Source organism: Ricinus communis, chromosome 10 (assembly GCF_019578655.1).
Source record: "Ricinus communis isolate WT05 ecotype wild-type chromosome 10, ASM1957865v1, whole genome shotgun sequence".
Classification (NCBI taxonomy): domain Eukaryota; kingdom Viridiplantae; phylum Streptophyta; class Magnoliopsida; order Malpighiales; family Euphorbiaceae; genus Ricinus; species Ricinus communis.
In genome coordinates, this window is record NC_063265.1 from 22183785 (window position 1) to 22208500 (window position 24716).

At 36.4% G+C, this 24716-nt stretch overlaps 2 protein-coding genes across 6 annotated transcripts; both read right to left on the reverse strand.

Moving 5' to 3' along the window:
* Positions 1–5733: 5733 nt before the first annotated feature.
* LOC107261492 lies at positions 5734–17821 on the reverse strand. 4 transcript variants are annotated; one of them, XR_007217661.1, is made up of 3 exons: positions 17428–17598; positions 17173–17297; positions 15542–16092 (listed from the first exon to the last, which is right to left on the reverse strand). XR_007217661.1 is itself a non-coding variant. In XM_015721154.3 (2 exons), the coding sequence occupies exon 2, from the start codon at positions 17197–17199 to the stop codon at positions 16465–16467; it is 735 nt and encodes a 244-aa protein (XP_015576640.1). In that variant the 5' UTR covers positions 17200–17297; positions 17428–17659; the 3' UTR covers positions 15542–16464. The 4 variants fall into 4 exon arrangements, 1 of the variants encoding a protein (XP_015576640.1); XR_007217662.1 differs by lacking the exon at positions 15542–16092 and adding an exon at positions 5734–6478 and having other exon boundaries at positions 17173–17821; XR_003079490.2 differs by adding an exon at positions 5734–6478 and having other exon boundaries at positions 15817–17643.
* A 507-nt stretch (positions 17822–18328) lies between these two features.
* Positions 18329–23906, reverse strand: LOC8273882 (arginine/serine-rich coiled-coil protein 2). Of its 2 annotated transcripts, none has more exons than XM_015721155.3 (6): positions 23645–23906; positions 22495–23292; positions 22262–22393; positions 19305–19396; positions 19105–19173; positions 18329–18815 (listed from the first exon to the last, which is right to left on the reverse strand). In XM_015721155.3, exons 1-6 carry the CDS (start codon positions 23646–23648, stop codon positions 18441–18443), a joined length of 1470 nt encoding a protein of 489 aa, XP_015576641.1. In that variant the 5' UTR covers positions 23649–23906; the 3' UTR covers positions 18329–18440. The 2 variants fall into 2 exon arrangements, with proteins under 2 accessions (XP_015576641.1, XP_002522170.2); XM_002522124.4 differs by having other exon boundaries at positions 18481–18778; positions 23645–23905.
* Positions 23907–24716: the final 810 nt, after the last annotated feature.

The window sequence follows — 24716 nt, forward strand, 5'->3', positions numbered from 1 at the left end:
TTCAAAACTTGATAAATTAGTAATTTAAAATAACTCATTCAGCACATTATTGTTTTTCTCAATTGTTTTTTGTCCACATTCCTTTTGTACTAAACTATGCATTTGTTATAGTTCTAAGTTGTATGTTTATTATGCATGAAAGAGCTAAAGTTAGCATATACATTCACAAAAATAGTAACCTTGCTTGACTCTTTATATTCATTTGGTTCTTTGATCATTTTCTCACATTGTTTATTTTATCTTTTAGAGAAGAATGATTTATTGATTGAGTTATTGATATTCCATTCTTTTTATTATCCTCATGTGTTGAACTTTTATTATTAGTAATTTTTTTATAATTTCTATAACATCTTCAAAAATTCAAATAGTTATGCATGTTGCCCTATTCTTACTTACCAACTCTTCAATTTTATTAAATAAAAAAAAAAGATTATATCCCAGAGTCCCTTTATATCCTTATGATTCTATAAAAAATAAAAAAGGTATTTAGATTTTTCACATCACAATTCAATAACAGATAAAAAATTATATAATAAAATATATAGCCACTTTACATTATATAGACAATTAGAATCTTAATTATTTAACACCATTCCTCATAAATAGTTTTCTCACATTGTATATTTTCTTTACATCATCCCAAGAAAATCCATATGTATTTGATAACTTGGTCAAGAAAGGTAAGCTATCAATAAGGTCTTCAAGTCTAATTCGAGCTCCAATATACCTGAAACAATGGTTAGAACGTGTTGGACGAGGTTGTCCAGCCATTTACTCTGATGACTAAGTTAGTAATGGTTTTAAGTTGTAAAGTATACAGTAATTATAGAATAATGAATGTACCTGACATGTTATGTCACAGTCCTTTATATAGAGACTGAAGATCTCTTGGCTCTACAAGGAGTAGGACTTTGTAAATGTAAAGTCTCCCAATCCTATTAGGTAATTCTTAGTCATACAACAGAATTCGAGGACGGGTCAGATTTTTAACTAGAGTTCGACTAAGACTTGGTCTTCAAGACTTCTTGTTGTACTTAAATTTGGACTTAGTCAATCCCGTGTTTCTTGGTTATAACAACTAGGTATACAATATTGCTCGGCCTATTCTTTCATGCTCAGCCAACTCTTGTCTGTTCAGTTTATTCTTTTATGGTCGGCCTATTCTATCATGCTCGGCCTATTCTTCATAGTAGGCCTACTCTTGTCTAGTCGGCATATTCTCTCATAATCGGTCTATACTCTCATGCTCGGCCTATTCTTCTTGTCTGCTTATATTTTAGTCAGTTTTTAGTACTCAACATCTCAGTTATGGCACTATATTCCAATTTCATAATTTTTCACTTGGAATCAATATATGGATTAACTTTCAACCCATATAAAGGAAGTTTTCCATTCATCAATTTTTCTGCCCGAATCAAGTAGCAATTTATTCAAATTATTACTTATTTATATTTACATTTTGTAGCTACCTTGCGTAAGCACTTTACTAAAGTATGATCTTATTTAACAATCCAACCCAAACTATTTTTACCTCTACTATAAATAATTTGGCTATTTTTAAGGGTGTCCATGCTAACAACATAAAATATAGGAATAAATATAAAAAAAAAAGTACATTATGGTTTTATTATTTTACAACTTTTAGTATGTTGTTTTCATTTAGATAAAAAAAGATGTGATTACAAATCATGATAAAGGTATCTCGTTGTTAAATAGTCTTGATTTATATAGATTCAGCCACCTTCAATTTGATCAATTATTATTATTATGTTACTCGTGTTTGATAACGTGAATTTGGAGCTTAACAACTCATTATGTCATTATTTGACTGTTAAATCGCAGTTTAAAAAGCTATTAATCTGATAAGATCGATTTAATGGTTAAACAATAACATCTTGAATTATTAAGTTCTAAACTCATATTATCAAACACTAAATATATGACAATGATGGTTGATTGAAATAAAAATAGCTAAATCATTATCAATCGATACTTTTTAATAGTGAAATATTTCTTTTTTTTACGATTTTTAACCACATACCTCTTTTTATCTAAAAAAATATACATATTGAAAGTTGTCAAATGTGAAATAACTATGTAATTTTTTGTAACAAAATACATAATAAGCAGTATACATAAAACTAACAAAGAATAAAGAGAAAGTAGAAGATGAATGAGAAGACCAATATCATAACTAAACATTGTTGTTTATTAAAGTGGACTCTCCAATTGTTGAATATTTGTTGGATAAGTGAGTTTCGAGAATTAGTCCAATAATAAGATATTTAATCTAATATGACGAAGTCCATTTCATTTTCACTATCAGTATCATTATCTTATATACCTTCTCCTTCATATGCATTTTCCATCTCTATTGTTATGTATTTTCTAATTAGATTATGTAAGAGACAGTTAACATGCCATGACAATACATTCTTATGTCCTAATTAGATAAAATGAGGAACATTGAACAATCGACCATTGTCCTTTAAGCAAACTGAATCATCTCTCAATTACATTTCTGGCTTTGTAGTGTTTTATATTGTAATACTCTATAGTGGATGGTTGTGAGGCCTCTCTACTCACTAAGGTTCCTTGACATGGGACAAGAAATCCCTCACCATTATTATATCCAGCATCCATCAAAGTAAGATCAACCTTCACATGTAAAAGTTGTAGAAAATATAATGTTTTATCCATAAGATAACTCTTCAAATAATAAAGGACTATATTGATAATTAGAATTACCTCGAGAGATTTATCAACCATTAGGCCTAGAAATCATATCTCAAATGACACGACCATCATGTACTAAACCCTCCCAACCAAGTATCACATATATGAATTATATATCATGCAAACAAACACATGAGGCACACAATATAAGTACCTTAAACAGTTCTATGTGAAAAGGAAAAAAAAGTATATTGATTTAGTCCATAAGATTTTATGAGTTTTTTAACTTAAGATATATATATATTACCAAAGCAATATCCCTAGACCAGTCTACAATGAACCAAAGAAAGAAGATGAGGATATAGAGATCGTCTCTACCCCTTCTTCACCATCACCATCTACAATAACACAAAATCTAGAAGCAGAAATCAACATGATTTCAAAAGATTTTCAAATTGATAAAAAGCTTTAGTAAGATCATAAGTGTTCTTACTAGAAGAGGGGACAAGGGTTTCAGTTTTTAGGATTTCTTTTAAAACTTGTTTTTGAATTTGGGGGTCATTAATATGCTTGACGGCTTTAAGAAGAGCTTCTTGTTGCCTAGTGAGCATATTACCTCTTCTAGATTTTCTGATGATGATTCTTCAACATCGACCATAGATATTGGAAGGGTATCAAAAATACCTTCTATTATTTATGCTCCTTTCAAAGAACCAACTACATCTCAAACACAACCCGGATTTTCAATATATATATATATATATATATATATATATATATATATATATATATATATATATATATATATATTATTGTATGTACCTTGAAATATTTCTATCTATTGTCAATGCAATCATTGGTAATTGTATAGGCTTTTTCGGTAACATAATGTGCAACTTCATAAAAGCATTTAGACAATGGTTGAATTGTCTATTCACATAAAATTTCCTATTCTTTTGATATGGGATAAAACATATAAAAAAAATATTAATGTACTAGCACCAATCACAACAGTGGAAATCAATATTCAGACATACAAAATAATCAATACTCAAAATAACACAAACGAACCAAAATCTGCAAAATTAATAAAGGCATCCCAAAATTAGAAGAACAAAAAATGGTAGAGCAATAGCAGCAGCATAGGACAGCTCACAAAATCTATTATTTTCAGAGTAAAACTGAAAATAACTAAAATTTGAGAGAAAGAGCACAACAGAATGTAAGCAACAATTGTGAGAGGAGCAGCAACAGTGAAAGTATAGTGAAGAAAACCATACTAGTTATATTATTATTAGTTATTTTTAAATTTTAAAGTAAAAATAAAAATAATCAAAATCTAAGAAAAAGAATGCAATAATATTTAAGCAGTGTTGGTGATAGAAGCAATGCCATGAAATGTGGCGAAGAGAACCGTACTAGCTAAAGCTGCTATTGGAAAAAAGTATTTGTTAGAAGAACAATCGACTTTCTTTTTCTTTGGAATCAGAATTACTAGACCGAGGTTAATAAGGATGGATCATTCTCATTCTTAAGGGGTGTTGGATTTCTATATTTCTAAGCTAATCTTGATAACCCAATAAAAAAAATGTAAATGGAATATTTCCATTCTTATTTTTGGATGAATTAAATGAGTATTTAAATCTATTGACATTTTTTAAAAAAAGAAAAAAGAAAAAAAGCATAGAAATATATGAAATAAATAAAAAAATCATAAAATATAATTTTTTTTAATTTATGGAAACGCCAACAAAACATAAATTATATAACAGAAAGTACTTATTATAAAAATAAAAATAAAAATTATTTAACATAAAAAGATTCAAATTTAAAATCTCATATTTTTCAAATTAAATATTTTTACTATTTCAACTAAAAAATAATATAACAAGTCACCAATAAAAGATTGTTGAAGTCTTTATTGGAGTCTATGAAAGTGCAATTAACGACAAGCATTTTGCTGTCAGTTGAGTCAGTTGTGATGCAATTGTTTTGTTACATATGTGTCAAAATTCGAATTCCTCGATGTCAGAAAATTTATCAAACCTGTCATTGTTTTGCAACAAACATTCTTTGTTTCCGTTTATGTTTTCGTCACTTTCAGATTTCTCTCTTTTTTTTTTCTCATTTCTTTTAGTAGTTTCATAATAAATTATTTTAATTTTGTGTCCCAAGCCTTTCAAAATTGAGAGCGAAGGACATCTTTCTCTTGTTCTCGATACAATGCAAGTCTCTATCTACATTGGAAATCCACTCACAATTGAATATATATTTCCATATATTGTTTGATAGGCAGAATAGATATTTTTCTGTTATTGAGGGAAATTAAAATAATTTGTTTTATGAATATTTATTAAAATTTTTTGTATAAGGAATTACTGCGGAGAGTGTAAATAATTTAGTAATTCTCTTTTGAATATGAAATATTATCCAAATTGATTTTAGGATTATTTAAAAAAAAATTATTTTTAACTTAAATGAATGTAATTAATTAGTTTTATGTCTATAATGAAATTTATTTTTTTGGTTTAAAGATTATTAAATGTTCACATTTCCTATTTTTTTTGTTCTACTCGAATTATATATTATAACTGAACTTAATTTTATACAGATAGTTATTATTCTAAAAAATAAAATATTGAAATAAATTAATTTTGATAATTATTATTAATTCATCTTTAAATATCAAAATCTCATTCTCTTAATGATTCTTATCCTCAATAATAATATTTTCATATTTATTATATGAACATAATTAATTTTTAAATTCATAAATTAATAAAATAACTCAGTCAATAGTTAATAATAATTTAGCATAAAATTCCAATAAATTTTTACATGCTCGCACCCCATACGACCTTTTATATATATATATATATATATATATATATATATATATATATAATGATGTTAGATTCTGGAAAATATTTTTTTTTTAAAAGAAGCTTGTGTTAAAAAGGATTAACCACTTTAGAAAGAGTGTCTCGTTAAAGACCTTTCAAGAAAACCACATGGAAAAAATCCTAAGAGAAAAAAAGAATACTACTAAAACTAAAGTCACAAACAAGCAATATAATCACGGCTTATTTACCAACAGAAGGTGTAAGAATCCACAAAGGGCAAGCCAAATCCGATTAGAGTCTAGACCGATTTCAAAACTAGCTAAATTATGAATAATTGAGTTGCAAGTCCAACTAACAAAATTAAACCAGACGTAGAAAATAAAGAGGCAAGTCTTTAAATGTCCTTAAGAACTAGACTAAACTTAGAAAAGACAACATAATCCTTATTAATCATATTAACAATTTCTAGGCAGTCCGACTCCAACTGGATATCATTGAAACCACAATCGAGAGCAAAGCGCAATATCTTTTCAGACAATCAACAACTCGCCAAGAAGAGCAGAGGGAATGGGAGACTTACTCATAGTACTAGCTACCATACAGAGCCCATCATGGTTTCTGACAATTGCATCCAGTCCACTTTGATTTGTTGCTTCCATCCAAGAGGCATTAACATTCAGTTTAAATAACCCACTACGCAGTTGCTAGAAAGCCAGTTGAGGCATCCTATTCATCTCTGACGCCTGTAAAAGAGAACTCTACAGAGCAGCATTAAAATCCTAAAGAAAAGCTTCTGCCATCCATATACCAAGGCTGCCTCCGACTCATATCCACCATGAATTATGCCATTTCTTCTAGACCAAGCCATCCAACAACAAATTGAAAATGACGCATATTGTTGTTGATCCAGTTCATCCTTTACCAAACATAAGGCCTCTCAAGCAGAAACCTATATAATCCTGTGAACAATAACATGAAAAGAACTATGCATCCAAATATCAATAGAAAATGGGCATGAAAAAATAGCACAACAAGCACTTTCATAACCAAAGCCACAATGACTACAACTAAAAGTGGTAGGGACATTGATGGTTAATCAATGCAATATTAGAAGGCAATATATCATTGTAAAAGCACCAAGGAAAATGTGTATCTTAGGTGGAGGACTTGGACTCTATATAAATATCCACCACCCTTCCATAAGAGATGAAGAGGAAGCCACAACTGAGAGAATATCAAGAGATCCAACCCAGTATACACACTCTTCATCAAATAGCAGCCCTTCTTGTCAAAATGCCAACATACCCAATCTTGACAAGGGAAGGTTGGTTTAGGTATACTCAAGATGGCATGCACATCATGTGGTAGAAAAAGAAATCAAATCAGAGGAGCATTCTAGGACCCATTGGGCAACATCATATCAGACACCAAGGTATCCTCATGTAACCATTTTAGAGAAGATATTATAAAGCTAAAAGGCCTAGGGATCCACTTATCCTTATAAATCTGAATAGACTGGTTGTTTCCTACACACTACCGGACCCTTTTGTCAAATAAAGGTTTGCTCCAGACAAGTGTCACATGAGTTTTGTTTTATCCCCAAACTTTGCCCACGTGCGGCCTAACTCACTTGATTCCCCCGAAGTCAAGATTGCTAGTCAGCCTTCCCTCGGATGCCAAACAAACTCGGCCAAAGGCGGCGTGACAATTACCCAGCGGAGTAAGCAAGAAAGTGTACCAGAGAGCACAAGAGTTTTAGAAGTGTAAGCTTAGTTCTCTCTATATATCCTTCATTCTTTATGTTACAAATGAAGCATGGAGGGGGTATTTATAGGCATGGATGGCCACCATCCCACCTCCTTAAAAGAATGTCTTAGAATACTACTTACATCCATACAAGTCTAGAATATTCTAGAATAGCCTACATGTGTCTAGAATATTCTAGAGTATTCTAGTATATACAAGAATTGTCCCCTCCCTTCTAGAATGTTCTAAAAGTATCTACACCCTTCTAGAATATTCTAGAAGTATCTACATTCTTCTAGATTTTTCTAGAAAGTTCTAGACTATTCTAGAGTGTTCTAGAAGATTCTACACTTTTCTAGAGAGTTCTAGAGTATTCTAGAGAATTCTACACTACTCCAGAATGTTTCGGAGAATTTCACACTACTCTAGTACTCTCGGCAAAATTTTTTGGATTTGAGCTCCACGGTGTGACATTCTCCCCCACCTAATCTGGCAATGCCCCCGTTGCCTTCTCCTCGTAAGCTTTGATTTTCTCCTCAAATTGCCACAAGTCACGAATCGGCTCCCAACTTGCCTCACTTTCGGGGAGTCCCTTCCACTTGATAAGAAACTCCGTCATTGGAGGTTGATTGGATTGTGGCACCTTACGATGGGAGATGATATAGTCCACCACTTTATCATACTGAGCCCGCACATTCAAAGGAGCCCTTTTAGACTTACCTCGGCTCGGGTCATCGCGATCCTCCCTATAAGGCTTCAGCATGCTCACATGAAAGACAGGATGGATCTTGATGCCTTGTGGAAGTTCCACCTTGTACGCTACCTTACCCACACGTTTGATAATGGGGAAAGGTCCATCGTACCTTCTTCTGAGTCCCCAATGAAGTCCGTCGGCTTTGCCATGCAAGTATAGCTTGACAAGCACCTTGTCCCCTTCTTTGAACTCCATTGGTCTCCTCTTCTTGTTCGCCCACTTCTTCATTCGCTTAGACGCCTTTTCCAAGTAGGCTTGAGCAACTTCAGCTTGCTCCCTCCATTCCTTCGCAAGCTTGAAGGCGGGTGGACTTCGGCTTGACCAATCCATGGCAAGAGTGCTCGGTGTATAGGTTTGTTGGCCCGTAACTATCTCGAATGGACTCTTGCCTGTAGACTCGCCTCTCTGCAAGTTATAAGAGAATTAGGCAACATCAAGCAGTTTCGCCCAATCTCGTTGATTGGCACTCACGTAGTGCCTCAAATATAGTTCCAAGAGTGCATTGATCCTCTCGGTTTGCCCATCGGTTTGGGGGTGCATGCTTGTAAAGAACCTGAGGTCGGTACCTAGCAGCTTGAACAACTCTGTCCAAAAACGACCCGTGAAGCGAGTATCTCGATCGCTCACTATTGATCTTGGCACACCCTAATACTTCACCACATGTTTCATGAAAAGACGAGCAGCTTCTTCGGCGGTGACGGCCTTTGGAGCGGGAATGAAGATGCCATATTTTGAGAATCGATCCACCACCACGAAGATCCATGCACAACCTTCGGATAAAGGAAGCCCCACAATAAAATCCATAAAGACACTTTCCCATGGTCTCCCAAGAATAGGAAGTGGCTCTAGCAAACCACTCGGGGCTTGTTGCTCCATCTTGTCTTGTTGGCACACAAGACAAGTCCTCACGTAGGCCTCCACATCTTCCCTCATGCGAGGCCAATAGTAGGCATTCTCCACAAGCGCCATCGTGTGTTGTATGCCGGGATGACCCGCCCACTTGCTATCGTGGCACTCTCTTATTATCTCCTTCCTAAGATTGTCATGGAGCGGCACGTATAGCCTCATTCTTTTAGTGTAAAGCAAGTCTCTTTCTAGCCAAAATCTTCGAGTCTTGCCTTCTCGAACAAGAGTAAGGAAGTTCTTGGCCATAGAATCATGCTTTAGCCCCTCCTTAATGTGCTCCACCAAGTTGTATGGAGGGCGGCTTATATCGGCAAGCTCCCCCTTTCTGCTTAGTGCATCGGCAACAAGGTTTACTTTACCTGGCTTATACTCCAGGACGTAGTCGAATTCCGCAAGAAAGTCTTACCACCTAGCTTGCTTCGGTGTGAGCTGCTTTTGCGTTTGAAAGTAGCTAGTGGCAACGTGTCGGTCTTGACAACAAACTTGCTCCCAAGCAAGTAGTGCCTCCACGTTCGCAAGCAATGGACTATAGCAGTCATCTCCTTCTCTGAAGTATACTTCTTTGGAGTATCATTCGACTTCTGCCTTTGAAGGCTATTGACGCCCCTGCTTGCAAGTCCACTCCACCCTAGCATGATCCAAGGGCCCATCATCTGGGATCCGAATGCCTTTATATGGTCGGGAAGGGCTAAGACCGGCTCCTCCATAATGGCCTTCTTTAGCCCTTCAAAGGCTTGTTGGCACTTCGTAGACCAATCCCAAGTACGACCCTTCTTTAATAGATCCGTTAGAGGAGTGGCAATGGAAGAATAGCCTTTGATGAACCTCCGATAATAGTTCACCAAACCAAGGAAAGATCTCAACTCGGTCACCTTGGTTGGCGGCTCCCAATCTTGGATGGCCTTCACCTTTGAACCATCCATCCGTAGCTTTCCATCACCAACAATATGCCAAGGAATGCCACCTCTTGTTGGCAAAGGAGCATTTCTCCTTCTTGACGTAGAGCTCGTTATCCCGCAAGGCTTTGAACACTAGCCTTAGATGCTCTACGTGCTCCTCCAAAGTGTTGTTATAAACAAAAATATCGTCGAGGTAAACAACGACAAACTGATCAAGGTAAGGAGCAAGTACCTTGTTCATAAGTGTACAGAATGTGGACGGTGCATTCATGAGGCCAAAGGGCATGACAAGGAACTCGTACGATCCATATCTCGTCACGCATGCTGTCTTTGGCTCATGTCCCTCGAAAATGCTCACTTGATAGTACCCAGACCGCAAATCCAACTTGGTGAACCACTTAGTACCACCAAGTTGATAGAAGATGTCGGCAATGTTAGGAATCGGGTACTTATTCTTGACTGTGATCTTGTTTAGCGCACGGTAGTCTATGCATAACCGAAGAGAACCGTCGTGCTTCTTTTAAAACAAGACCGGCGCACCATATGGAGCTTTGGATGGCCTTATATAGCCTGCATCAAGTAGCTCCTTGAGTTGCCTCCTTAGTTCCTCTAGCTCTGGAGGCGCCATTCGATAGGGTGCAAAGGCGGGTGGTTTAGCTCCTTGTTCTAACTCAATTTCGTGGTCCACTTCTCGTCGTGGAGGAAGCTTTTTCGGCAGCTCAAGCGGCATAACATCTTTGAACTCATCAAGCACGCCTTGGATAGGGCTTGGAAGTGTGGCACCATCAACATAGGGACCTTCTTCCACCTTGAGGGTTGCTAGGAAGATTGGCTCCTTCCTTTTTACCCCTTTAGAGAGTTGTATGGCCGATACCATCATATCTTGGCTTAGCTCCCTCTTTATCTAAGACTCACAAGGTTGGCCATTCTCCATTATGCACATGGTGTTGGCGTAGGGAACTAAGAATGCCTTCACCATGTCGAGGAAGTCCATGCCAAGATAGAATCGTTGATCATTAATAGGAGCAATGGTGATATCGACCTTACCTTGCCATTGGCCTATTCGGATGTTGGTCCCTCTCGCTATGCCAATGATAGGTAGCCTCTTCGCATTCACGCCCTTGATAAAGCCCTTTTCCTTTTTATAAGGCAGCCCTATAGAGTCGGCCACCTCCTTCGCCATTTACACCGTATCAGCCCCGGTATCCACCATGGCTTGAATGCTTTTACCTCCGACGTTAGTCTCCACATACATCCGACCACGAGGCTTCTACTCCACTTTAGCTTGGATGGCATTGAGGAGTCGAAGGGAAGCAATTCTTCGTTCTTCTTCTCGCTTCTCCTCTTCAGTGATTACTAACGCTCCAAGCTTCCCACGCTTTGGACACTCGTAAGCACGATGAGGTCCGTCGCAGATGAAGCAAGCAAGCTTTTTCGGAGAAGAACTACGCTTATCTTCCTTCTTCCACTTGCCTTTATCCTTATACGAAGCCTTACCATCCTTGGTAGAAGATTTTCCTCTATCTCCACCACCTTTGTCACTTCCTTCGTACTTCTTTATCTTTGGCTTGAATGAGTCCTTCTTCAACTCAATTAAGGACTCGGAAACCGCCATCACAGTGGCAAGGTCTTGCACACCTCACCTCTCTAGCTCTAATTGAGCCCACCGAGACAAACCATCAATGAAGGCATGGAATGCTTCTTTCTCTCCCAAATCGGGAATCTCCAACATCAATTCAGAGAATTCTTTCACATATTCCCGAATGTAGCCATCTCTATGTTGGAGTCGTCGAAGCTTTGACCTTGCCTCCTTCTCGGCTTTGTCGGGATAAAATTGCTTCTTAAGCTCCCGCACAAAATCATCCCATGTATTAATGGTGCAAAGGCCCTGTTTCACATCCTCGCACCTGCGTATCCACCATACGGTAACAATGTCACTTAAGTAAGAGATACGGACTTTACCTTAGTGGCATCGTCCACTATGCCCACTGCATCAAAGTATCCCTCCAAGTTCCACAAGAAGTTGTCGATCTCCCTTGCACCCCTAGCCCCACCATAGGCCTTTGGTTTAGGAGCATCGACTTTGTGCAACTGCTGTTACTAGCGCTCCCAGCACTATTCGCCACGCTGCATGGTTAAGCTGCTTCACCACTCGAGCTTATCGACCTTCTCCAGGCATTGGGCAAACAACTTCTTAAGAGCCTCATTGTCCCTCGCTAAATTGTCGGCGAGAACATTTAAGGCACCTTGCATCTCCCCTCGAAGCTCCCCATCGTCCTCCTTGGACTCTAGCTTCTCGATGCGAAGGTCCATGTCTTCGATTTTATCATACCAATCGGACATGGCAGTCCCCACCTTAACTAGCCTTTCCTCTATCGCGCCAATCACGTCGCGGGACTTATCCCTACGGCCCTTTCCGCTTTCCTTTCCTCCTTCCCTTGGAGTGGGAGGAGCGGTAGAAGTGGATTGCTCACCAACTTTGGCCATAATCTCATGCAAGATTTTCCCAAAGAACTCAACCGCGCTCTAATGCCAACTAGGCTTTGACACGAACTTGGCTCTGATACCAACTGTCACGTGAGTTTTGTTTTATCCCCAAACTTTACCCACGTGCGCCCTAGCTCACTTGATTCCCCCGAAGTCAAGATTGCTAGTCAGCCTTCCCTCGGATGCCAAACTCGGCAAAATGGCAGCAATTACGCTAACGGAAGTAAGCTTAAGAAAGTGGCACAAAGAGAGCACAAGAGTTTTAGAAGTGTAAGCTTAGTTCTCTCTATATATCCTTCCTTCCTTATGTTACAAACAAAGCATGGAGGGGGTATTTATAGGCATGGATGGCCACCATCCCACCTCCTTAAAAGAATGTCCTAGAATACTACTTACATCCATACAAGTCTAGAATATTCTATAATAGCCTACATGTGTCTAGAATATTCTAGAGTATTCTAGTATATACAAGAATTGTCCCCTTCCTTCTAGAATGTTCTAACAGTATCTACACCCTTCTAGAATATTCTAGAAGTATCTACATCCTTCTAGATTTTTCTAGAAAGTTCTAGACTATTCTAGAGTGTTCTAGAAGGTTCTACACTTTTCTAAAGAGTTCTAGAGTATTCTACAGAATTCTACACTCCAAAGTGTTCCAGAGAATTCCACACTACTCTAGTACTCTCGGCAAAAAATTTTAGATTTTAGCTCCACAGTGTGACACAATGCTATGCCAAATATAAAAGGGATTAAACTGTCATAGTTGTTTATAAAACATTTCCTGGTTGAAAGTGATAAGATCTCTGAACCCCATACCTCTTAGCCTTTTTTATTTGCAAAGGAAAGTCCATTCCTTCTAAAGAGAGTTTACAATGGCCATCCTCCGTACCCCACCAAAAATTAGAACACGACCTCTCAATATCATGGAGCACTGAAGAAGGAATCCTGAAATAAGACAAAGAATAAGTGGAATGGACTGAATAACAGACTTGATCAAAGTCTTAACACCCCCCCACTGATAGAGAAAAGCTTGTTCTTCCACCCATGAAGCCTTCTGATGACCCGATCTCTTAAGTAACCAAATTGAATCCTTTTATTCCTCATGGAGAAGGTAGGCAACCCAAGATAAATGTCATGACTCGAGACTCTAAGAATAGTAAAAATTTTGACACTAGCTATTTGAACATCATCAAGCATAGTGAGACTAAATGCTAAGGCAGACTTATCAAAATTGATCAACTGCCCTGAAGCCTGCTCATAAAGAGTTAACTAGTCCTTGAGACGCTAACAATCCACTATAGAGGCTATCATCTGTAAAAAGAAAAAGTAAATGCGACAGGATTATACCCAGCAATCTGCACACCATGTAAAAGATCAGAATTAACAGCATAAGTCAAAAGAGAAGAGAGGCCCTACAAGCAAAAGAAAAATAAGTATGGGAGAGGGAACCTCCTAGATGAATTCCTCGTAATAACTTTATGTTCCCAACCACCTTCTTATTAACAAGGAAAGAGTAAGAAACCGAATTAATGCTTCTCATAATCAACTGAACCCAAGCATCATCAAATCCTATTTTAATCATAATCTGCTCCAAAAGGTTCCACTCAACCCTTTCATATGCCTTGTTCATACCCAACTTGAGAGAATAATAACCCTTATGACCACTTCTATGATTTTGCAACTAGTGGATATTCTCAAAGACAAGAAGGACATAATTAATTATCAACTAACTATGCACAAAAGCATAATGTACATCATCAATAACTGAGGAGAGAGTATTTCGCACTCGATTAGTAATAGCTTTGGAGATAATCTTGTAAACCATATTACAAAGACTGAGTGGTTGAAAATCCTTCACCAAGTTAGGTTTCTTAATCTTTAAGATCAATGTAATGAGAGTTTGGTTCCAATTTGATAAATCACCCCCATTATTTAGAACCTCTAAGCAAGCAAAAGTCATATCAGCACACACTACATGCCAGTATTTCTGATAAATGGAGCAAATATCCCATCCGAACCAAGCTAGAAGGGCTCCTGTCAAACAATGCGCACTGAACATCTTCCTCTTTAAAAAGTGATAATAGAAATTCATACGACCTAAAACCCTAGGAGCAATAAAGGGAATGTGATTCATACCCACATTATTAGGGCAAGAACTCCTAAAAATACTAGCAAAGTAGCACTCAATAGTCCGAGTCATACCTTCCTCATCAGAATTCCAGATACTAAAAACATAAAAAAGGCCATAGATATAATTTGCTTTCTTGTGTTGAGAGGCTAGTTTGTGGAAGAATTTAGAATTACGGTCCCCATGTGTTAACCAATTAACTCTAGACCTTTGCTTCCAATAAATTTCCTCCTTAGCCAATAATTTTTCTAAGCGACCCTCAAAAGAAGCAACCTCATGCATGTCTGAACCAGTGCAACCATCCCCACGCACAGACTCCAAATGCTTCCTGATAGAAATAATCTACGAAGATATACTCTTAATTGATCTTGCACCCCAATCAAATAAAGCTCGGGTACACATCTTGATCACATGCTCAATATCATATAAGCCATCACCTCTAATAGCCTGCCAAGCCTCACTAATAACCTTCTAGCTGTCCCTCTTAGAGACCCAAATTTCCTCAAACTGAAACCTACCTAAACCATTCTTCCAAGCTCTCGTAGAACCAGGCTTTGACCCAGAACATTTCAATAAAATTAGGCGATGGTCAAAATGATAGAGCTAGAGATTATAAACCAGCTGAAGGATATAAAAGACTCCAATCCATATTAGCAATGAAATGATCAAGCTTACGATGGATAAAATTGCTACCTCATTGTCGATTAGACCGAGTATATTTAGACCCAATGACCCGTAAGCCTCTTGAAATACAGACATATGACCTCCATCCCGAGGTCTACCCCTATCTTTCTCCTCTCTGAAAGTAAGATTTTATTAATATTGCCTCCTAGGATCCATGGCAAAAAAGAAAATTTTGAGAGAGAATATAACTTCTTAATAAGATCCTAAGAGAAGGATCTTTGACCAGCGTTATGGATGACCATAAAAACCTGTAAATAAAGCACGTTATCAATAGTAACAACAGAGTCGATATGGCCCCTGGAAAAGGATTTGATACATACCAAAATGCAATCCTTCCACGGAAGCATGAGACCCCTACTATTCCCAACACGGTCAATAATTAAATAGCCATCAAAATTGAATAAAGAACGAAAGGAAGAAGCAGAAGATTTATACATCTTAGTCTCACATAAAATTTAGGGATCTTGGTCATAGATTAACCGTTGTAACTCTTTAAATGCTCTTGGGTTCCAAAGCCCATGAGCATTCCAACACACACAGCTCATTGGGATTGGCGGGACTGCTTAGCAGCCGCCGCAGGAACAATGGGCATATTCATAACATCAGGCACATCAATAGCCAAAATTTTACAAAGTCTGAGTATTAGAGTATTAATATCATCATTCAAAGAATCATCAGTTAAAGTACGTTTACCTCCACTAAGGCCCATTGAGTTTGAACCCTCATCAATAGCACTTACAAGAATTTTTAATGACTTCCCCACTGGAGTTGCATTTTCCTCTCTAGGTTTAGGAGGTTCCCCGCCTTTTCCGAGTACCATTTTGATTTTTCTCAGCAGTTTGTCCTTTAGTGGTACTCTTCAATTTAGGAGAGTTAGGACTTTTCATTTTCTTCACAACTCTTCACTTAGCTTTCGGTGAATTAGGTCCACTCGTTCTAGCAAACAGTCCCATTGGAAATATAGGTGCACTGACACAAATATCATTAGCATTAGGAACAATAATAATAGAATTAGAAACATTACTTGGGTCATTGCCATTGGGGTCCACCTGAACATGCAAAGTACTCTAAAAAATAATATTTGGCATAGGGGAGTTAATATTATGGTCATTCAAAGTCACATGCATGCCATCCATCATCTAAGAATCTTTGTCAAAATCACCCATCTTTATATTTAGAATTTTTTCTACCATCAAAATGGCTCACTTTGCCATGATTAACTCCGCGCACAGTACCATATAACAAGGAATTATTAATTTGGCCATTAGAAGAATCAATCACGTTACCATGCATTATAAGGACGTGAACTTGATCAACCACTGTCACATGCATCCTCGCCTCCTAATTATTGGGACAATTTTGATGACTAACTTCACTATTGTCATCATTAGGCTGAGTATTAACATTAGCAATAGGGGAAAATTGAGCATGTAATTGGCCATCATTAACCTGTCTCATTCCTTTCTTGCTATCAATAAAAGAACTACCCATGACAGCCTTCATCCATGGGCCAAAGGAGCTCTCATCTAAAGCAATTTTATTCTTTAAACTACACTCTCTATAAACGTGACCTAGCATATCACACGCATAGCATATATCGAGTAAACACTCATAAGTAATGACAACAACTCTTTTAGGTTCTTTATTACCCATATCAATGACACACACTCTAAGATAACGGCCAATACTACTTCCAGTAGTGCCACCATCAATATCCACCACTTGACCAATCTCATTTCCCAATTTCTTAGCAACGTCAATTGATATATATGCAACTGATACATTATGAATTTGTACCCAGAAATTGACTTTATCAAACAATACATCTCCAAGATGTTGGGTTTCTGAAATTATGGAGAACACAATCAAACACTTATCAGAACTCCATAGGCCATCCACCATAATTTTATGCCTTTCTTCACTAGATTTGAAGTGCAAAACAAAAATATTATTCCCTGCGGCTTCCATTTCAAATCCATGGATAACCCGAAGCATATTAAGAAGAACAGATTTAAACCCCTCCCTATTCACTAAGCGATTAGAAAGTACCTTGCAAGCTGAGCTCAAAAAACTCATTTTTCTCGCATTTTGATGAATCGAGGGATCAAAAGACAAGGCTGGATTATTATCATCTTCTTTCAAGTTTAGTTTGGCACAAATCTTAGCCAAGGCCTCTGCATCCATAACAAAAGAGAGAGGAAAAAAAAAAGAACAAAAAAGACGAGATGAGAAAGAAAAAGACAGAAAAGAAGAACCACAAAGGAACAACCAACGCCATACGAGTGCGGAAGAACTCAAGACAACCTTGAGGAAACAACTTCTACTCAATCCTAGGTCAAATAGGAAACCTAGAGAAACCCCAGGACGGTAGAGAAAAGGCCACATATATCGCTTCTTTTTACTATTTTAATATATTTGAGTTTTGGTGATTGTGAAAAAGACTCGGTAACACATAAACTTAGTAAATGTACTTGGTAATGATAAGATATCATAACGCAAAAAATGACAAGTAAACTAACCGTAGGATGTAGCTTTGAGCTTTCACAATAAGGATAATATATTTAGTCACCCATTTGCATTTTCCAGTTTAGGATAACAGTAAATAGACATTTACATAGTCTGACATTAAAGAACAAGAATAACAATAAATAGTTTGATAGTAAATATATATTTTGATTTCAGTGAACTGTCAAATTCGAATTTCTCTCTCACTAACCTAAAAAAAATAGGAATAAGATGTAAGTAGGTTCTGAATTTTCAGATAAGCCATTTTGACTTTTTTAGTTCATTTTGCCCCTTTTTTGTGAGCATGATTACCACTGGTGGGAGATATTGCGTGAATAGGCTATTTAAGTTTTGTTCATGATTTAAAATACTAAATAAAAAATTAAAAAATCATTTAACATCTAATGACATTTTTTTCTTAGTAAAATTCTAACACGGTGGATTTTGTTTACTATAATTTGATTTGAATTTGTTTAGTTAAGATTTGAGTGGGTAGGATATTTACTAGAAATTTAAATAAATAGAGGTAATTTTATTTTCTTTTTTAACTGTTTTTTGTTAATAATTTCAAAATAAAAACTTTTTATTAACAAATAAGACAAGTGTATCCCACTCACTTATTTGTACAGAAAAGAGCTTGAATGAGTAAAATTTGTGAAGGATTGGGCTAAAGATTAAAATTTGTGCAGATTTCAGAAAGTGGCAAAAACGATGTTTTAATTTTACTCTGGTTCGAACAATTAAACCCACTGCAATTGGTTCTACTCGATACATGCCCAAATCAATTAAACCAAGCCCTGTGCCAAACCATTTCAGGCTCCAAAACCACACCAATCTGCAAAATAGGTAACATGTTCTGAAACAAATTGCACATTCTCCTTAACCTTACATGAGTCTAAAGCCATGACAGATATAGTTCTCACACAAGAGTACAACAAAATGTCAGAAAACATAACCGTGCCAGTGCAAAATAATCTTAAGCAGACACTTAAAGACCTAATCCAACAGTGCGACCATCTCTTCGTCGAAGTCCAGCAGTATACTGCTTCTCCAAATCCATCTGCACTTCCTTCTGCTTCTCTGCTTGAAGACGACCATCGCCATCTTCCATGTTGGAATTGTGCTCTACCTTCCCGTCGCCCTTCACACCCTACAATTGGCCATAGGTACCAAGGCAACCTCAGACTCTAAAACTGTGTTAGTAGGTGAACTAACTGAAAGAACAGTTCATATACAAACATGCAATAGTGGGTCCTCTCTTTTTTTGTTTTCTTTTTCTTTTCCCCTTCTTGTACATGATAAACTTTAAAAGGCGGGGGTACACTGCCCACACCTCCTGTACTACAAGTTATAGTGGGGTTTCTACAGTAGGCATTCAGCCTGTAAACTACTAGTCCAGTGGCATAGTAGTGATCTGATAACAAAACCACTTACAAAAGAAGTAGAAAGAATTGAGGAAAAGGAGACAAGGTTTACCATGAGTTTGTTAAACTTTTCTCGTCTCTCATGATCATCAAAGAGGGCAGCATCCCACCGGTGAGCAGCCTGTAAAAAGAGAAGTAATTCGGAAAAAAAAAAAAAACTGCACTAGTTATTCAGATCAAGCACCCACTGTTGTGTGACAAAAAGATGCCGAGAATAAAATAAAACTGAAGCACTGCAACTATGAGACATACCCCTTCTGAAGTTGTGCTCTTTTTATTCCCCCAAAGCAGCTTCTTCTTCTGCTCAGTAGACATAAAACCCACCCCCGCAAGGTTCCTGTTAACTGCATTATGCATAGAACTTTCATGTGAGAACAAATTCTAAAAGGTTCGCCAATTACAAGGGCATTATTTACATAAACATCTACAGTTCTTAAAATAGGAACTGTCACTGCTCTTTCAAATGTAGCATAAACTATTATTCTTCCAATTATAGCATGAACTAATAGAATTGTGCCAAATCTAGCAGAGTCCACTATGTGCCAAGAACTCTTAACATGTTTAACAGCAAAATACCCGTGGATAGATTTCTCACACAAGTATATATGATGGTGAAGTCAAGAATATGCAACATAACCACTGTAGTTCTTGGCCAGATAGATAGTTGATCGTGCTAGATTTAACACAATTCTAATAGTTCAAGCCAGATTTACGAAAGACCGTAAAAGTTCCATTTTTTTTTTAGGCAATTAAGCCATTTACAATACGATCATCAATTTATATCTAACAGCAATAGAAGAATTAATTGTCACAACCAAGCCCGTGTGAACTGCTAGCCTAACAACTGGAGCAGGGCTGGGACCTTCCACAAGGCCCAGAAGTCACCCCTTATTCGTACTGGTTTATTTGCCCTCATATATAGATCAAGTCTGTAGTCGCTTTCTGATGAGGGATCGGGTTTCTATATTAATAGTCTTATGCTTTGCAATGCTGCATGCAAGAAGAGGTAGGGCTGGAGATCTCACTGACCAATTTAAATTCTATCCTGTTAGTATCATTAGTGTGAATGAAGCTTTACATATAAGGATGAGGGTATAATAATGGAAGAGCACTAAAACAGTCAATGGCGACTCTCCATTTTGTCACCTCTTATCCCAAGGACTTCTTCACCAAGCATCTTTTAACTTTCAAGTTTGAATCATCTTGAACACTTTATATCACTCCTGCTTCCATATCCATTCTCAAACCATCGAGAATATACTAACATATTAAAGAAAAAAAATTAGCGAGACCAATTCATTATGACTTACATACATAACCCCATCAGAAGCTTCAGTACTAGCAGGTACGACTCAAACTGTGACCTGCAGTAAGCCTAATCTACTTTACCCTTTATCATGAATGAATGCCTAGACACATTCAAACTCAAATATATACTTCTCCTTATCCAAGGAAAAGCAATAGGCAGATATTTGAACTTCTAAAATCAGATACTATAGGCAAACACACAATTATTGGAGCTGATAACAATTTTAAAACTAGAATTTCATACTCAGTTTTGAACCTTCATCCCAGGTCATATATATTATTGCCATTAAGAATTTGAACAGCAGCTATCTAATATTTGAGGTAATAGGTATATCTATAGGCAATAAATCCAAACAGCAAACTACCTAATTTTTTAGATAATTAGTATATGCTGAAAAACAGTAAAATTTCAGCTTAGTTTAAAGAAGAGAGACTAATTACCTAAAATTCCTCAACTTGATACGTTTTAACAATTTTAACCAATACTTTCAACTTTTTCACAAAAAGCACCAAATTTTCAATTTTTTTTTTCTAAAATAGTATCCCGCCACCAGATGCAGTGGTTTTTGTAGACTGGGTTTTTTTTGTTTTTTTTTGAAAAAAAGGCAATGAATCAGCAACACTTGGTGACTCATCCAATAAGGCAAAACACATTGTATCAAGGGGACAAAACTACTTTGGCTCATCTTCAGAATACTCTTTTGCCTGAACTCGAGTTCTTTTACTCCATTGGCATTTGAAACTCTACTCTTGCTAGAGCCCTCTCTTCAGACCCCACCCCTTTTTTTACTAGAAGCTTAGAAAACCAAACTGTGCCCTCCTATAACTTCCTCAAATGTTCTTGCTTTCTAACGAGAAGAGTGTTTCTGCTTTAACACGTAATTTTTGGATTTTCTAGAGGATAAGTTCAAGAATTTAATACCAAATATTGGGCTTTTAAGAGAAGTAGATGTGCCGCATTCTTGTATTTCTTTGCTGCTGACTCCTTTCCTTGAGGCTTTGATGCAGAGGCATGATGAGTTTAGTAAGATTGTGAAAGAGGTTAAGGAAATGAATTTTGATCCACAAAGAAATCAACTTTCATGTTGGCCGTACATGCAATTTCTAGGAAGGGTAATAAAACAATTTGGAGTAAGTGTTTTGAGGTAAATACGAGGTGGATTGGTCATAAGATGATATTTTTGCAGCCTTTAAGAAACACCCACATTGTATGATGCTATCAAAGAAAAAAATAATGAAAGCGATGGAAATTTTTGTGAACAAGATGGGGTTGCAGACTCATTTTGGTGCGTTTTGCCATATTGGATGAGTCGGCAAGTGTTGCTAAATCATTCCCTTTAAAAAATTAAAAAAAACCCAGTCAGAAAAAACCACGGCATCTAGTAGTTGGATAGTATGTCAGAAAAAAAAATTGAAAATTTTGTGCTTTCTGTAAAAAAAATTTAAAAGTACTGGTTAAAATTGTTAAAACGTCTAAAGTTGGGGAATTTTAGGTTATTAGGCCTTTAAAGAATAGAGGAAAGAACCCAGAGAAAAAAGGAATGAAGAAAAGACCTTCTCCTGCATAGAACAGCTTCTAGTAATCTAGAACTATGGGGATGGGTAGAGAAAAATTCCTAGCAATTTATTTTCAGACAACTTAAATTGCTACTAGCTAGGATCATAAAACTAGGTGAGACTGCAATCTAGAGTTTCTTGAAGATATTATTCATCAAGTAAAAGCATATTTTCAATTCCCAACTTTTCAAGTACATTAAACTTAAATTAGTCAATGAGCTTCACTCAACTAGTATCAAGGTGCCAAAGTGACCAAGAAGTAGTTAAATATAAGTAATGCAGAATGAACACTGGAGTAATTATTCCACTATTTGATATTAAAAGAAGATGTAGGCATCAAGTACCTAATTCAGCAGCTCTAATTGCAGCAACCTTTGCCGCATTAAGGTCATTAGCAGCTTCTGAAATACTAGCATGGACCTGTTCCCCAGTAGCTTTACCATCAACCTCCTGAACTTGTTTTTGCCTTTCATTGGCTAGAGTCATAGAGGACTTTAGTGTAAATAGCATATAATTGTAAAGCAACTGAGTAAATAATCTAAGCACTATAAACCATATAAAATCATCTAACAATTACCATCTTTGTTGTGATCCACATCCAGATCAGAACTAAATAACTTAGGCTTTTTGGCTAGAGATTCTTGATTCTCACTCCCAAAAACCGGTTTATCACCATTCTGCGCTTGTGGTTCTCTATTGTACTTGTCCTTGTCAGTATCCCAGTCACCATGTTTCTTCCTTTCCTTCTGACCATTCAGTTCCTTTTGGTCATTCTTATAAGAATCTCTATGATGATATCCATCATTGTCCTTTCCAGAAGGGTCATTTCGGTAACCCTTGGAATCTTCATAACTCCTATGATAATTCCTTTTCTCGTCACGACCATCTCTATCCCATCTATGCCGATTCCTGTCCTTATCTTCATAAGTCGTGTAAGTATGTTTGGTACCAGATCCAGCCCTATCAGGAGAGTCATCCTTGTCTCTAACTTTCTGTCGGTCAAGGGATAATGCTTCTCTCTCTTTATCCTTGCTTCTATACCCTGAACTACCATATTTCTCACGAGAATATTTATCACCATTTCGCAAATAATCTCTTGACCTCCCATGCTCACTTTCTTCTCTCGACTCCCAACGTCTCTCTTCACCATCTGAGCGTTTATCACGTCTGCTGTACTCGTCATGCCTAGCAGAATACCCAGTTGTATTCCTGGAGGAATATCGACCAGAATGTCCATATGACTCTTTTCCATACTGATTCCAAACAGAATCCTTATCTAAATCTCTTTCATCATCCTTCCTTTTTTGTTGATTTTCTGAAACTCTAGCCGAATCTCCTCTTGAAGAAACTGGACTGCTGCCACGCTTAGGACTCCCTGATAAGAAATAAATATAAGACATGTAGTTATTATTTGCGTATAGATAAATGAGTTATTTAACCTAGTATTCAATCATTAGTTTCCAATAGCTTTCTCTTGCTTTGTGCCTAACAAAACCCTAAATAACAACAGAAACAAAGTATAGACTGCACATTAAACTAAAAAAGCCACACAAATTCCATCAGAAGTTTACATAATAAATCATTATTCAGTAACTTATACTCGCTCAATCGAAATACGATCCGCACCGAAACAAATTCACAACGACAAATAGAAGATAGAAGTGACAGCAAAAATTAAATTAAAATTAAACCAATAATAACAAAATTTTAAGAGAAAATCGACTTACCCATTTGCGATTGAATTAGGGTTTACTATATCAGTTCAAAAAGTAAGTTCCCATTAAGCATCACCACCGAACGATTCAATTATGAATTTTCCAGAAATCTCTCTCTCTCTCTCTCTCTCTCTCTCTCTCTCTCTCTCTCCCGCAAACAATCAAAATATCAAACTTTGTATTAAGAGGTGCTTCTTGTTGCAAGGCTAACGCGAAGGAATGATAAGAAGCCGTTTGGCATTGAGGCTGAAGGTAACACAAGTTAGTTATAAAAGTGCCTTTTCATATGTTTGGATAACTATTAAATTGATTTGTTTTAGAAAACTTTTAAAAATATCTTCAAATTAATAAAATTATTATAAAATAAATAAAAATAACAAACGTGTTAAATAAATAACAAAAATTAAAAAAAATAAAGAGAAAAAGAGCAATTAATTTTTTTATATGTGTATATGTATGTATATATATATTTATGTGTGTCATTCTATTAATTGTATCATATATTATTAATAGATCTAATTTGATGAATATTTAAAACTCTTTACTTTTGAAGGTCATGTGTGAAAAAAAAATTTGGCGAACAACATTATTTTCATATAACACTGTTGGCTTCCTTTATTAAATGGGAGAATCACATGTTTTTTGATATGTCGGATCATAGATCTCAATCAAATGCATTCTCTATAGACCTCGTGTATTGCCAATATTTCAGCATATGATTAGATGATGTGGCAGTTAGAGTTTGTTTAGTAAAACGCCAAGATATAGCAGTACTGTCATATGTAACCAAGTAGCTCATTTGTGATCGAGCTTTATATAGATCAGATAAATATTTAGTATCTACATATCTAATTAATTCTGACTTCGAGTCTTGTGGATAAAATAAGCTCATATATGATATACCACGTAAATAACGGAAGACTTATTTCACACCATTCTAATGTCTTCAAGTTTATGAGAAACTATATCTTGCTAGTAAATTCATAGAAAATGCTATATCAAGTCTTATACAATTAGCAAAATACATTAATGCTTCAATAGTACTAAGATATAGTACTTTTAGACCAAGTACTTTTTCACCATC

Coding starts and splice junctions, on each gene's coding strand:
- LOC107261492 (XM_015721154.3), bottom strand. CDS start 17,199: ATGAGTTTTTTGAGCTCAGCTTGCAAGGTACTTTCTAATCGCTTAGTG.
- LOC8273882 (XM_015721155.3), bottom strand. Junction 22,394..22,494: donor TGTGGATCACAACAAAGATG/GTAATTGTTAGA, acceptor CTATGACTCTAG/CCAATGAAAGGCAAAAACAA. Junction 19,174..19,304: donor AGAGCACAACTTCAGAAGGG/GTATGTCTCATA, acceptor CTCTTTTTACAG/GCTGCTCACCGGTGGGATGC.